The 14108-nt window shown below is 42.6% G+C and overlaps 1 protein-coding gene across 1 annotated transcript in view; it reads left to right on the top strand.

Annotated features, from left to right (window-relative positions):
• BCAS3 (BCAS3 microtubule associated cell migration factor) overlaps positions 1-14108 on the top strand; it is a 448094-nt gene that overhangs the window by 8656 nt on the left and 425330 nt on the right. Inside the window, 4 exon segments of the mRNA XM_032216614.1 lie at positions 1378-1470; positions 2377-2431; positions 5127-5202; positions 6719-6825. Of these exon segments, the coding sequence (XP_032072505.1) occupies positions 1400-1470; positions 2377-2431; positions 5127-5202; positions 6719-6825 (309 nt within the window). The 5' untranslated portion in view covers positions 1378-1399.

Raw genomic sequence — 14108 nt, 5'->3', positions numbered from 1 at the left:
TTTAATGGTTTTGCTATTGTTGTGCTGGCGATTTATTTGTATGTGTTAATCCAGTTGTATAAACCCCCTGGCAATTCTAAAAAAAACCCTGGGTTTAGGTATGTTTTTAGCCCATTTTTAGTCTGTAAGAGGAAGGAAACATGCCTTCATTCTAGTGAGAGGTTAAAAGAAAAAACTATTTCCACAGCAAAGGCTTTTAATGTCTTTCGTACCCCAGGATAGAGGAAAGAAAGTCATGGATGGTTTCAGATGAACATTTTCCTGTGAGGCTGGCAGTTGGTTGATTTCCATATTTAGTTGTGCTTCGGGTACATCTTTGAAATAATTGTTCCGATATTTGAAGGGCTGCCACAGAGAAGAAGGGGGGTCAACCTATTTTTCAAAAAACCCAAAGGCCAGAAAAGGAACAATGGATGGAAACTGATCAAGGAGAGATTCAACCTGGAAATAAGGAGAAAGTTTCTGACAAGTGAGAAGAATCAACCCATGGAAGTTGCCTTCGGACGTTGTGGGAGCTTCATCACTGGAAGCTTTCAAGAAGAGACTGGACTGCCATCTGCCAGAGATGGTGTAGGGTCTCCTGCTTGGGTAGAGGGTTGGACTTGATGACCTACAACAGGGGCATCAAGCTCGCGTCATCATGTTGTCATGACGTTGTCACATGACATATCACAACTTCCCATGCTTCGCTAAAACAGGGGTAGGCGTGGCCAGAAAGTGATGCATCTGGCCCGCGGGCCATGAGTTTGACACCCCTGACCTACAGGTCCCAACTTGTGAATGCTCCAACACTGGAAATCTTTAAAAGATGTTAGATAGCCATTTGTCTGAAACGGTATAGGGTTTCCTGCCTAGGCAGGAGATGTACTAGAAGACCTCCAAGGTCCCTTCCAACTCTGCTATTGTATTGTATTGTAACTCTGTAATCCGTTATTATTTGTTAAATTTATTTGCACCTATCTCACCATGGGGCTACTCTAGGCAGTAATTAACAAGCCCCTCTGATTTTAGTGATAATTCTGGATCTCACACCAAACTACATTTTATGAGCTTTCCTGCCCCTTGCTTGATTTTAGCTTAATGTGATTGGATGAAGTAACCACTGAATTAGGACTGACTTAATTTTCTATTACTTCTATCTACATAGGAAGGTGATCAGGGCATTTTTTTTCAGGCAGGGCTTTAGAGATTCCAACTCAAGGTTTTGAGCTGTGGGAGGTAAAATATGTCATTGATCCATCATCACTTGCCTTTTCTGACCTGTGGACTTGCTGTATCGATTTCTTTTTAAAATAGTGCTGTTGACGAACACTGAAGAAGTTAGTGAGGAAGAGAGAGTGAGACATAACTCAAAAACACTTCGGTTCTTGCTTCCAGGAATTTAGAATTTAGAACAGTAATGGCTGCCGAATCTCCCCGCCGTCCAAGCCGATGTACCGGAGGTGTGATAGTCCGGCCACAGGCTGTTACGTAAGTACTTAATAGCAATAGCACTTATAATTAGCACTTATATACCACTTATATACCACTTCACAGTGCTTTTTACAGCCTCACTAAGCGGTTTACAGAGTCAGCCTATCGCCCCCACCCCCCCCCCCCCCCCCCCACAATCTGGGTCCTCATTTGACCGACCTCGGAAGGATGGAAGGCTGAGTCAACCTGGAGCTGGTCAGGATCGAACTTCTGGCAGTGGGCAGAGTCAGCCTGCAATACTGCATTATAGCCACTGTGCCAGCATCACTTTATAGATACAATTCCATACAGTTCATCTAGAGTTCCAAATGGAAAGATGATACTTAAATGTGTCTGCTGTTGAAGTTTGCTAAACACGCTACCTGTGTGAGTGACGGAATGAAGTTTTTGGTAATGGGTTATTTCGATTCCACTTTGGAATTGCTTTGTCTGATACAACCCAGAGTTCAAAGCAGTTGTAGCTACTATGAGCTGTTATAATTAATCTCAAGTCTTAATTCTCACCATTTAAAGACTCATTTTTCTTAGAAACCCTCTCTAACTTTTGAAGTCAGTTTTATTCTTCTAGCAATTTGTAGGCACATTATTTTTATAAAATTATTCATAGTTGTTCATGTTATGTTCTAGTGAATTCTGATAATAAAAGTATCACAGCCAACTTTTTTTGGGGGGGGGGGAATCTGTAGCGTTCAGGAAAAAAAATGCAATTTTAAATCTAACTTCTTCCAATGTTGCCTATCTTTTTTTTTTGTCATCTTATGCCCTTCATTTCTTTGGGTTACTGCTTCTCAGTCCCATTCTGTGATGTGCCTGATGCTGGTTAACCTGTAACCTTAACCATGGATATTTATGTATGTATATAATAACCATTGTTTTTTTTGGATATTCATCTTTCCTTTCCAGGGAGCAGTCCTACATGGAAAGTGTTGTCACATTTCTGCAAGATGTCGTACCACAGGCAAGTGCAACTGGTTTGCTGCTGTATTTAAATCAACAGCCCCAACCTTTTGGGTACCAGGGATTAGTCCATAGAGAGAGGTTTTACCCGGTGCTACTTTCATCTCAGAGTCCGAGACAAAAGGATCCTCAAAGTTCCAATTTATTAGAGAGCCATGTTGGCACATTTGGGAAAACCTGAATCTGAAAGGGTTTCCTGCCTAGGCAGCGGGTTGGACTGGAAGACCTCCAAGGTTCCTTCCAATTCTGCTATTGTAATGTATTGTATTGAAAGCTTCCAGGTTTTCCCACCCAGTTGAAAGTTCAAGATCCTGCCCCATCACCCACAAGTTCATCACATGGTGCAATCGCCCACTGCCACGAAGGCAGAGGCCACCCAGTTCCGGCCAGGTGCAGAGACAAAGGATGACCTTGAGTTTCTAAGAAGAATGTTGTTATGGTGACATATCACCCAATTCCGTATAATCCTGTCTCCCATTTTCCCACAATAGAAAATGAATAGTAAAAAGTGTGGCAGGTCTGAAGTCCAAAAGAAAAGCCTTGCAGATCTGACAGGGTCTTTGCTTGTTTGCGCAGCCCGATTTCTGGCATGCCCATCCACGGCCCAAGGGTTGGGGACCCCGTTTACACTTTGTCCTCTTAAATAGAATATAATAGAATTCTTTATTAGCCACGTGTGATTGGACACACAAGGAATTTGTCTTTGGTGCAGATGTCTCAGTGTACATAAAAAGATAAGATAGCAATAGCAATAGCAGTAGACTTATATACCGCTTCATAGGGCTTTCAGCCCTCTCTAAGCGGTTTACAGAGAGTCAGCATATTGCCCCCAACAATCTGGGTCCTCATTTACCACCTCGGAAGGATGGAAGGCTGAGTAACCCTGAGCCGGTGAGATTTGAACCGCTGAACTGCTGATCTAGCAGTAGCCTGCAGTGCTGCATTTAACCACTGCGCCACCTCGGCGCAGTGTCACGAATACATTTGTCACGAATAAAAGAGGCAACACAGTGATAATCAAGGTTACTAATAAACTATCAAATCGTACTAGTAAACAAAACTGTATAAATTGAAAGATACAAGCAACATGGTTATAGTCATAAGCTGGAAGAGATAGATACTGGGAAGGAAGAGGAGAAGAATAGTAATAATAGTCTTAGTAAATTATTTGACAGTGTTGTGGGAATTAGTTGTTAAGCAGAGTGATGGCATTTGGGGGAAACTGTCCTTGTGTCTAGTTGTTCTGGTGTGCAGTGCCCTATAGCAATTTATGTCCAGGATGTGAGGGGTGTGCAGATATTTTCACAGCCCTCTTTTTGACTCGTGCAGTATACAGGTCCTCAATGGAAAGTAGATTGGTAATAATTGTTTTTTTCTGCAGATCTAATTCTCCGTTGAAGTCTGTGTCTGTCTTGTTGGGTTGCAGAACCAAACCAGACAGCTATAGAGGTGCAGATGACAGACTCAATAATTCCTCTGTAGAACTGAATCGGCAGCTCTTTGGGCAGTTTGAGCTTCCTGAGTTGGCGGAGAAAGAAAAAACATTCTTTGTTGTGCTTTTTTGATGACACTTTTGATGTTAGGTCTCCATTTTAGGTCTTGAGATATGATAGAACCTAGAAACTTGAAGGTCTCTACTGTTGATACTGTGTTGTTTAATATTGTAAGAGGTGGTAGTAGAGGGGGTTTTCTTCTAAAATCCACCACCATTTCTTGGGTTTTGAGTGTATTTAGTGCAAGATTGTTGTTCAACTTCCCATCTGTATGCAACTTCCCATCTGTATGCAGATTCATCGTTGTCTTGAATGAGATCACTATTGTATCATCTGCAAACTTCAGTATTTTAACAGAGGGATCTTTTGAGATGCAGTCTTTGGTGTATAGAGAGAAGAGAAGGGGACAGAGCACACAGCCCTGGGGGGCACCTGTGTTTAATTGTGGTTCCCCCCCCAAAGAAAGTGTAATTAAAATGGAGGAAAAGAGCTTCTCAAGTTATGTTACTCAGTGAGTCATAGTTTATATATCACAATAAGTCATAATATGACTGGATTTTGGCTTAACATGTTATGAAAATTAGTTGTATACTTTAAAAGAAATTAAATTCAGAATATGAGTATTTATGTGGTTGTAAAAAGATGTACGAGGGAAGAAATATAGTATGAAGGTTTGAAAACGACAGCATTGCATACAGGCAGCCAGGAGAGGGAGACTATGTACTATTTTTGGTGACAGGATGCAATATTTTATTTATTAGATTTTTTTTTATCCTGCCTGTATTACTTTATAAACAATTCAAGGCACCAAACAAAGCTAATATTCCTTCCTCCTCCCTAATTTCCCCACAACGACAAACCTTTGAGTTGGGTTGAGCTGAGAGAGAGAGGGACAGATTGGTCCAAAGCTGGCTTTCATGGCTAAGGCAGGACTAAAACTCCCAATCTCCTGGTGATTGGCCCAAAGTTATCCACCCGGCTTTCATGCCTGAGGCCGGATTAAAACTCCCCGTCTCCTGGTGATTGGTCTAAATTCACCTAGCCATCTTTCATGCCTAAGGAGGGACTTGAACTCTCAAGTTTCCTGGTTTTTCTACCAGCACCTTAACCACTACACCAAATTGGCTCTGTATGTCATAGCTAAATAGGTGTTAACTGCACAACTGAGGGTTTTTGTTTTGACCCTCATCTTTTTTCTTACAGGCTTATAGCAGTACAGCTCCAACAGAAGAAAAAGAGAAAATAGTTTGGATCAGATTTGAAAATTCTGACTTGAACGGTAAGTCTCTCCCCCCCTATAATAATATAGTATAGCCTTTATTGTCGTTGTACATCAGGTATACAACAAATTCCCCCCCCCCCTTCCAAGCTTCCCAGTTCAATTTGAGGCTTTGCTGTTTTTGCTCAGCTTGTCATATCTTCATTTTGAGAGCCACCTCTTTCCATATCAGATGGTAACAAAGAGGAGGCGTCCTTGATTGGACAGCCTATACACGTAGTCCTCGATGTACGACCACAATTGAACCCCAAAATTTCCCTTGCTGAGTAAGATAGTTGTTAAAGTGCTCCATTTTACGATCTTTTTTTGCCACAGTTCTTAAGCAAATTGTTGCAGTTATTAAATGAATTATGTGGTTGTTGCACAAATTTGGTGTCAGTTCCAAGTAATGTATCCATCACAAATCGAACTCTAAGGCATTTCCTTTTCTCAAAGAACAAATTTATTTAGATACACCATCTTTGCACAAACTGGTGAAAAGCCTGTATTAAAGTTCCTGGGCTTTTCACCCACTATAAATAAGGTGTCAGGTTTCCAAATAGCATCCAAAAGTAAATCAGAGTCCAAGGCAAAGTATTCCTCAAAGTTCCAATTTATTAAGAGAGCCATGTTGGCACATCTGGGAAAACCCGAATCTGAAAGCTTCCCGGTTTTTCCCACCCAGTTCAAAGTTCAAGATCTTGCCCACAAGCCCATCCCATGGTCCAATCTCCACTGCCACGAAGGCAGAGTCCACCCATCCAGTTTCGATCAGGGCGGAGGTGCAGAGACAAAAGATGACCTTGGCTTTTTAGAAAGAATTTTGTTATGGCTACATATCACACAACTCTGTATAATCCCCCCCTCCCATTTTCCCACCATAGAAAATGCATAGTAGAAGAATAGAAAGTGTGGCAGGCCTCAGGTCCAAAAGAAAAGATGGCTTGCAGGCCTGACACATAAGGGTTTCTTATTTTTCCAAACAATATGTCACATTGTCCAACCAGGATGAGAACTGGTTGCTTGGCGACTTTACTCCTCCTCCTCCGGTTGGCCAGCCGTTGGAATGTAGTTGACTCATCGGCCGACCTATGCTGTTTTGGCTGAAGATTCCCATTTCCCTCACCTCTCCCTTTTTCTGCTTCAAACTGTGTCAAGCTGGATTCATGTTAGCATAACGCAGAATACAAACCATCCCGCAACCTGATCAAATTCAGGCTTGACATTTGGTTCCCCTCAATTGCTTGTTGGAAGCCAGCTGGAGGGTTAGAACTGGTGATCACGTGTTTTTGTGTTTGAATGTACCTTTGGTAGCGGGTCAAAGCCTTGCATGGGCAAGTTAATGAAATAACATGGGGTTTTTCCTCCCTTAATTTCTCTAGAGATAATGGAATATTTCGTTTCGTTTTGGTTTGTTTTATTTATATGCCACCGGTCCCTCTATCCAAAGTAATTCTTTGGACGCCATGGAAGCATTGTCCTAGTCTGGTGATTCTGGCTTTGATTCCTTTTTCTGATCTTCTTTTTTCCCCTTTAGATACGTTAAGGAATGTGGAGCTGCATGAGATGCACAGCACGGGGAACGAGCCCCCTCTTCTGCTCATGATTGGCTACAGTGACGGGATACAGATATGGAGCATACCTGTAAGTATCTCGTAGCTGAGAAGGAAAAGGGAAAGGTTAGTGGACAGCAAGCAGAATTTCAGTGAACAGAACAGAGCAGAACAGAATAGAATAGAATAGAATAACCGAGTTGGAAGGGACCTTGGAGGTCTTCTAGTCCAACCCCCTGCTTAGGCAGGAAACCCTATACCATTTCAGACAAATGCTTGCCCAATCTCTTTTTAAAAACTTCCAGTGTTGGAGCATTCAAATTTCTGGAGGCAAGGCATTCCACTGGTTAATCATTCTAATTGTCAGGAAATTTCTCCTTAGTTCCAGGTTGCTTCTGTCCTTGGTTAGTTTCTACCCATTGCTGCTTATCCTGCCTTCAGGGGCTTTGGAGCAGCCCCTGAGATATTGGAAGACTGCTATCATGTCTCCCCTAGTCCTTCTTTTCATCAGACTAGACCTACTCAATTCCAGCAACAGTTGGAGTGAAGGAGTTGTGTACGGAGACTCTCAGTCATCGAGATTCTCATGGCTGTCCCAAAAGTGCTTTTTCAAAAGGCCTCTGGACTTTGTTTTTCCTTGAAGACGTTTCGTTTCTCATCCAAGAAGTTTCTTCAGCTCTGACCTCAAGGACTCTCAGAGAGAGTGCTAATGACCAGATGACTGCAAGGAATATAAATCCTTTCATCCTCCATCACTCAGCCAGAACTGAAGAAGCTTCTTGGATGAGAAGCAAAATGTCTTCAAGGAAAAACAAAGAAAGTCCAGTTGCCTGTTGAAAAAAAGCACCTTGGGTTCAGTGAGGGAGTATAAAGTTTGTTCTCTGATGCGAAGGTTATAAAGCTACTTTTCCCCCCCTGATGAATTAAAGAAGAGGGAGCACAGGAGATGTTTTCTGCTCCTCTGAATGGCAAAAGGATACATTTTCTGTGGAAAAAAAACACAGCTTGGATCATAAACATCTTTAATTAGAAGAATTGTAACAAGAACTTAAAAGAGAGAGGGCAAGTTGCACCTTGAGATCCTGCAGAACTATTGCCAATTAATACAGGATGTGGTAGATATCTAAATGGATCTGGTATAAAAATAATTTTCCTGGCTTATTTTTAAGTCTGAGAATTTAGGAGGATTTTCCCAGTTCAAGTCTGATTCATAACTTTGGATTTTCCCACTTCAAGTGTGATTCAGAACCTCGTTGTCCTCACATAACAGACAGTACTGATAATTTTCTATCCTATCATAAAGCGATTTTGTGTGGGGCAAGAGCCTGACATTCAGAAAGAGCTGGATTAGATTGACTTTTATTTTATTTTATTTCATTTCATTTTATTATTTTATTAGAATAACAAAGTTGGAAGGGAACTTCTAGTCCAACCCCCGGCTCAGGCAGGAAGCCCTATACCTGGGATGGTGAAGCTATGGCCCGCGTGCCACAGGTGACCCGCGGAGCCATTTGTCACGGTACGCATGCGTGCTGGCCATCTTGAGTTCAGCCTTTTTTAAAGCCATTTTTCGCCCTCCCCAGGCTCCAGAGGCTTTACAGGAGCCTGGGGAGGGTGAAAACAGCCTCCCTGCCCTCCCCCCCCCCCGAGATCCTCTGGAGGCTTCAGGAGCTTCCCTGAAGCCTCTGGAGCGCAAAAGTCACTTCCGGTTTGCTCATAGGGCCGTTTTTAGCCCTCTGGAGCCTTCAGGGAAGCCTCCGAAAGGCTCCGGAGGGCTTAAACCGGCCCTACGAGCAAATCGGAAGTCCATTCCCGAACTTCCGGTTTGCTCGTAAGGCTGTTTTTTTGCGCTCCTGAAGCCTCCGGAGGGCCTCAGGGAGGGCTGTTTTCACCCTCCCCAGGCTCCTATAAAGCCTCTGGAGCTTGGGGAGGGTGAAAAAAAGCATCCAAAAAATGGGGGGAGCGGTTGTCATGCACACATGCGCCCTAGAGGAGGGGTTGCACATTGCATTATGGGTGTGGCACGCCCACACACTACCCCTCTGCGCTCCCCACGCTTATGGCACGTGAGCCAAAAAGGGTTCATCATCACTGCCCTATGCCATTTCAGACAAATGGTTGTTCATTTTCTTCTTAAAGCCCTCAAATGGAGCACCTACAGCTTCTGGAGGCAAGTTGTTCCACTGATTAATTGTTCTCACTGTCAAATTTCTCCTTAGTTCTATGTTGCTTCTCTCCTTGATTAATTCCACCCCTAGTTATTGGGTGGAATAACACTATTACCATTAATACCAGTCATTATTACAGGTAGTCCTTGACATATGATTTTATTTCCTTTTATTGTTTTGTTTCACTTTCCCCACTATTCTTGTTTCTAAGCAAGGCAATTGCTAGGTAAACCACACCTGATTTTGCAACCCTTCTTCTGACAGTTGTTAAATGAAGCACCGCAGTTAAGTGAATCATGTTAAATGAATCTGGCTTCCCCCATTGACTTTGCTTGTCGGAAGCTACCTGGGAAGGTTGCAAATGCGAACCACACGACCCCAGGACCCTGCAATCATCATAAGCACATGCCACTTGCTAAGCACCCAAATTTTGAGCATGTGACTGTGGGGATGTTGCAACAGTTTTCAGTGTGAGGACTGGCTGTTAGTGTGAGGACCTGTTGTGAGTCACTTTTTTTTCTAGTGCTGCTGTAATTTCAAATGGTTGCTAAATGAATGGTTGTAAGTCGAGGACTACCTGTATCTGTTTACAGATACGATATACAGGTAGTCCTCGACTTACAAGAGTTCATTTGCTGACCATTCAAAGTTACAACGGCTCTGAAAAGGGGGACCTGTCGCCATTTTTCACACTTACGACTTTTGCAGCCTCTCCCGTGGTCACACGATCAAAATTCAGACACTTGGCGACTGACTCGCATTTATGACAGTCGCGGTGTCCTGGGATCACATGATCCCCTTTTGCGACCTTCTGTCAAGCAAAGTCAACGGGGAAGCCGGATTCACTTAATAACCATGTAACCAACTTAACAATGAAACGGATTCTCTTAACAGCAGCAGCAAGATAGGTCGTAAAAAGTTAGCAGAACTCACTTAACAAATGTCTCATTCAACAAGAGAAATTTTGGGCTCAACGTGGTCATAACTCAAGGACTGCCTGTGTGTTTTAAGACACTGTCTTCATATGCAACAACATGAGTTTCCCTCTTTAAAAGATTTTCTTTTTACAGCTGTCGTTTCTACAAATGAGCAGTAGGTGTCGCTAAAGCACTGAGCAACATTGGTTGTTTCAGTAATTGGGCAGTCATGAACTCTTAAAAGGGGAAGAAAACAAAACAGCAGGATATTTTGCCTTATCAAGTAATGGAAGTGGGTTCTGGTGCCCTTTGCTCCCCCCCCCCCCGTCCCTACCCCAGCCAATTCTGCCCCTAGGAGAACCTTCGCCAGTTGTGAAGAATTGGGGGGGATTTCTCTCATTCACAGAGGAGATTAGGTGAAGAATTGACCTAGGTAGACGTATCCCACTCTCTGTTTTGAGGGAAACTCTTGAGCTGATTGCTTCCTTCAGAGAGAAAAATGTCTGTCTGAATCTCACATGTGTATACTGCTAATGTAGTAAGATGTGAGAATGTCTATGGCAGTGTTTCTCAACCTTGGCGACTTTAAGTCCTGTGGACTTCAACTCCCAGAATCCCCCAGCCAGCTGTGCTGGCTGGGGGATTCTGGGAGTTGAAGTCCACAGGACTTCAAGTCGCCAAGGTTGAGAAACACTGGTCTATGGAGACTCCCAGTGATCCAATTCATTAGATGCCATAAAAGGTTCTTTTCTAAAGGCAACTGGGCTTTCTTCGGGTTGTTTTTTCCCCTTGAAAATGTTTTGCTTCTTCATCCAAGAAGCTTCTTCGGTTCTCTGCTTCTTCGGAACTGAAGTCGCTTCTTCGATGAGAAGCGAAACATTTTCAAGGGGAAAAAAAAAGGTCTAGCTGTAGACTTTAGTAAAGCACCTTTGGGATAAGTTCTAAGAAATTGCTTATGATTACAAAAAACAATATTTCCATTGCTAAGCAAGGCAGTCCTTAAGTGAGTAAGGCCCGATTTTGCAACCTATTCTTGCTACGGTTGTTAAGCTAATTATCGCAGTTACTAAGTGAGTCATATGGTCACCAAGCAAATCCAGCTTGCCCCATTGACTTCGCTTGTCGGAAGGTCGCAAATGGTGATCACGTGACCCCCGGGTCAGTAAAATTGTCATAAATACATGCCAAGTTGCCAAAAAAAACTGAATTTTGATCACATGATCATGGGAATACTGCATTGGTTGTAAGTGCCAAGACTACTATTTTGTTCCCCCAGTGCTGTTGTAACTTTGAATAATTGTTAAATGAAGGATTGCAAGTTGAGGAAAATGTTGTACATTTTAAAGATTGCTGACTTAAATCAGTGAGTTTTAGCAGCGCCTTCAGCAAACTTTCCATGGGCATTGAGCAACAGTACCCAATAACTGAAGTGAAGATGGTTTTGTTTTGTGAGCAAGTTGTTTTATGACCACTGAGATCGATACGATTTCAAACAAATGGCTGTCCAGTCTCTTCTTTAAAACCTCCACTGTTCGGGCATCCACAACTTCTGGAGACAAGTTGTTCCACCGATTAATTGTCTTCACTATCAGGAAATTTTCCTTAGTTCTATTCTCTGCTTCAATAATTTCCACCCATTGCTTTTTGTTCTACCCTCAGGTGCCTTGGAGAAGAGCTTGACTCCCTCTTCTTTGGAGCAACCCTAAGATATTGGAAGACTGCTATCATGTCTCCCCTAGTTCTTCTTTTCATTAAACTAGCCATGCCCAGTTCCTGCAACCGTTCTTCATATGTTTTGGCCTCCAGTCCCCTAATTCTCTTTGTTGCTCTTCTCTGCACTCTTTCTACACTCTCCACATCTTTTCTACATCGTGGCGACCAAAACTGAATGCAAGATTCTAAAGGTGGCCTTCCCAAGGCCTTATAAAGTGGTATTAACCCTTCACGTGATCTTGATTCTATCCCTCTGTTTATGCAGCCTAGAACTGTGTTGGCTTTTTTGGCAGCTGCTGCACACGGCTTCTCTTGAGGAAATTTTCTCAAAATTGGCTTTTTTCTCTCCTTGATTAGTTTCCACCCATTGCTTCTTGTCCTGCCTTTGGGTGCTTTGGAGAATAGTTTGACTCCCTCTTCTTTGTGGTAACCCTTGAGGTATTGGAACACTGCTATCGTGTCTCCCCTGGTCCTTCTTTTCATTTAACTAGGCATAGCCAGTTCCTGCAACTGTTTTTTGTATGTTTCAGCCTCCTCTTTGTTGCTCTTCTCTGCACTTTTTCTAGAGTCTCCACATCTTTTCTACATCGTTGCGACCAAAACTGGATGCAGTATTCCAAGTGTGGCCTTACCAAGGCCTTATAAAGTGGTATTAACACTTCCCTTGATCTTGAGTCTATCCCTCTATCTCTGAGCGCTTCAGCCCAAACAATTTCAGTTTATCCCTGGGGTGGGGGTAGGGGGAATTGAATGTCCACCAAGGAAGTCTGCTCCTCTTCCTGAAAGATAAGATTCAAGGCACGCCCTTGTGTAATTGTGCTCTTTAACCGCCTTGTGCTACCTCCGTCTTAACATTTCTATATTTAGAAAGATTTTCTTTTCTTTTCCCCTTTGGAAATGTCTGCCAAGCTGTTGCCCTCCCCGTATCATGTGTAAAGTCCCACGCCCGAAATTCACTTTTATCTGTAGTGTTGTACTTTGGCTCTCTGTTCAGCTGGACACCTATTCAGCACTTAATAAAACGAATGTGCTCCGGGCAGCCCGGTTTGTGTCTGAGTGATTATGAAGTGTTTATGACAGTTCCTAAGCCGACACCCTCCGTAATGGTGTTACACGGGCCTTGGAAACACTTCTCAGCCCTTCGTTTCTGACGGTGTGTCTCTTCCCAGTCTGAGTGGTTTCGCATTAAAATCCCTTCTGAGTCAGATCTTTTGACTACCAAAGTGTTACTTGCAAATGGAGTATCCCATTTAGATGGCCTTCAAAGGGATCTGTTAACGGTTGGGGGCAGAGCAACAGCGAGTTTTTATTTTATTTTATTTTTGAAGTGCCTCCCGTTAATCTATGAAACACAAGAAGAGAAGCTGCTTTATTTTATTCTTTTTTTTTTTTGAAAGGAAAGTGTGGGTGGGAAGGTTAAAAGCCCTCTTTAAACAAGAAATGAAATTGTGTGTTTGTGCAATGAAATCAGACAAACCGTAAAGGGTATGATTTATGAGTTGGAAACGTGGGACTTTTTGCTATAATTATGTTTTGCTTGTTTTTTTCCCCTCTCTTCCTTCTTTCCTCCTCCTCATACGTGGAGGGCTGTGTCATAAGAAAGCATATGGAGCCAAAGCCTGATTAAAATGGACATTTCTGATGCGTGAGAAACGTTGACTCATTATTTTTGCATTGTGCAAAACAGGTCAATGAACTGCAGGGCTAAGTTAAATGCTTGATTGTATAGTTGTGTATTATTAAAAAAAAACATTACACAGGTAGCTCTCAGCCTACAACCACAACTGAGCCCCAGATTTTTGTTACTAAGTGAGTCAGTGTTAAGTGAGTTTTGCCCCATTTTTCATAAACACGAATCACTTGCCAAGCGTCTGAACAACGGTCATAAATCAGTTTTTTCAGTGCCGTAGTCCTTAAATGAACTGTTGTAAGTTGAGGACTAACTATTCAAAATGAAAGCTGATTAAAACTATTCCATAATACTAATAGGTAACCCCCCCCCCAAAAAAGCCAACTAAATTTTCGACCATTCATTTAATGACTGTTCAAAGTTACAAAGGCATTGAAAAAAGTGACTTATGATTGTCCCAAGAGGGAACAATTGTCCCTACAGGACTTTCTTGTTGTTGTTTTTTTCTGTGAAGACATTTTGCTTCTCATCCAAGAAGTTTCTTCAGTTCTGACCAGATGGTGGGGAAGGGAAAGATTGATACTCCGTGCAGACAGCCTGTCATTTGCATCCTTTTAAGAGAGTCGTTGAGGCCACTTGGAGGTTTATCTCTGTCCTCAGGGTCGCCTGAGTGGTGCAACTGGGTCTGGAGCCTTCTTAGAACTGCTTTAACATTTTCTAATGGTGGTGTGCCTCGTGATTTTTTTCATGAAAAAAGTGTGCCTTTGCACAAAAAAAGGTTGAAAAACACTGGACTAGAAGACCTTCAAGGTCCTTTCCAGCTCTATTCTGATTAATTGAAAGTCAAGCATTTCTTGAACTATAGGCATTTAGCCAGCAGAGTTTAGCACGTGTTCACTCTAGTTCAGATTTCAGAACCTGTGGTTGTCCTTAGGTTGTTATATTC

This window comes from Thamnophis elegans, chromosome 4 (assembly GCF_009769535.1).
Source record: "Thamnophis elegans isolate rThaEle1 chromosome 4, rThaEle1.pri, whole genome shotgun sequence".
Taxonomy (NCBI): Eukaryota; Metazoa; Chordata; class Lepidosauria; order Squamata; family Colubridae; genus Thamnophis; species Thamnophis elegans.
The sequence above is the reverse complement of the archived record's forward strand: the minus strand, read 5'-3'. Positions and strand labels throughout refer to the sequence as shown.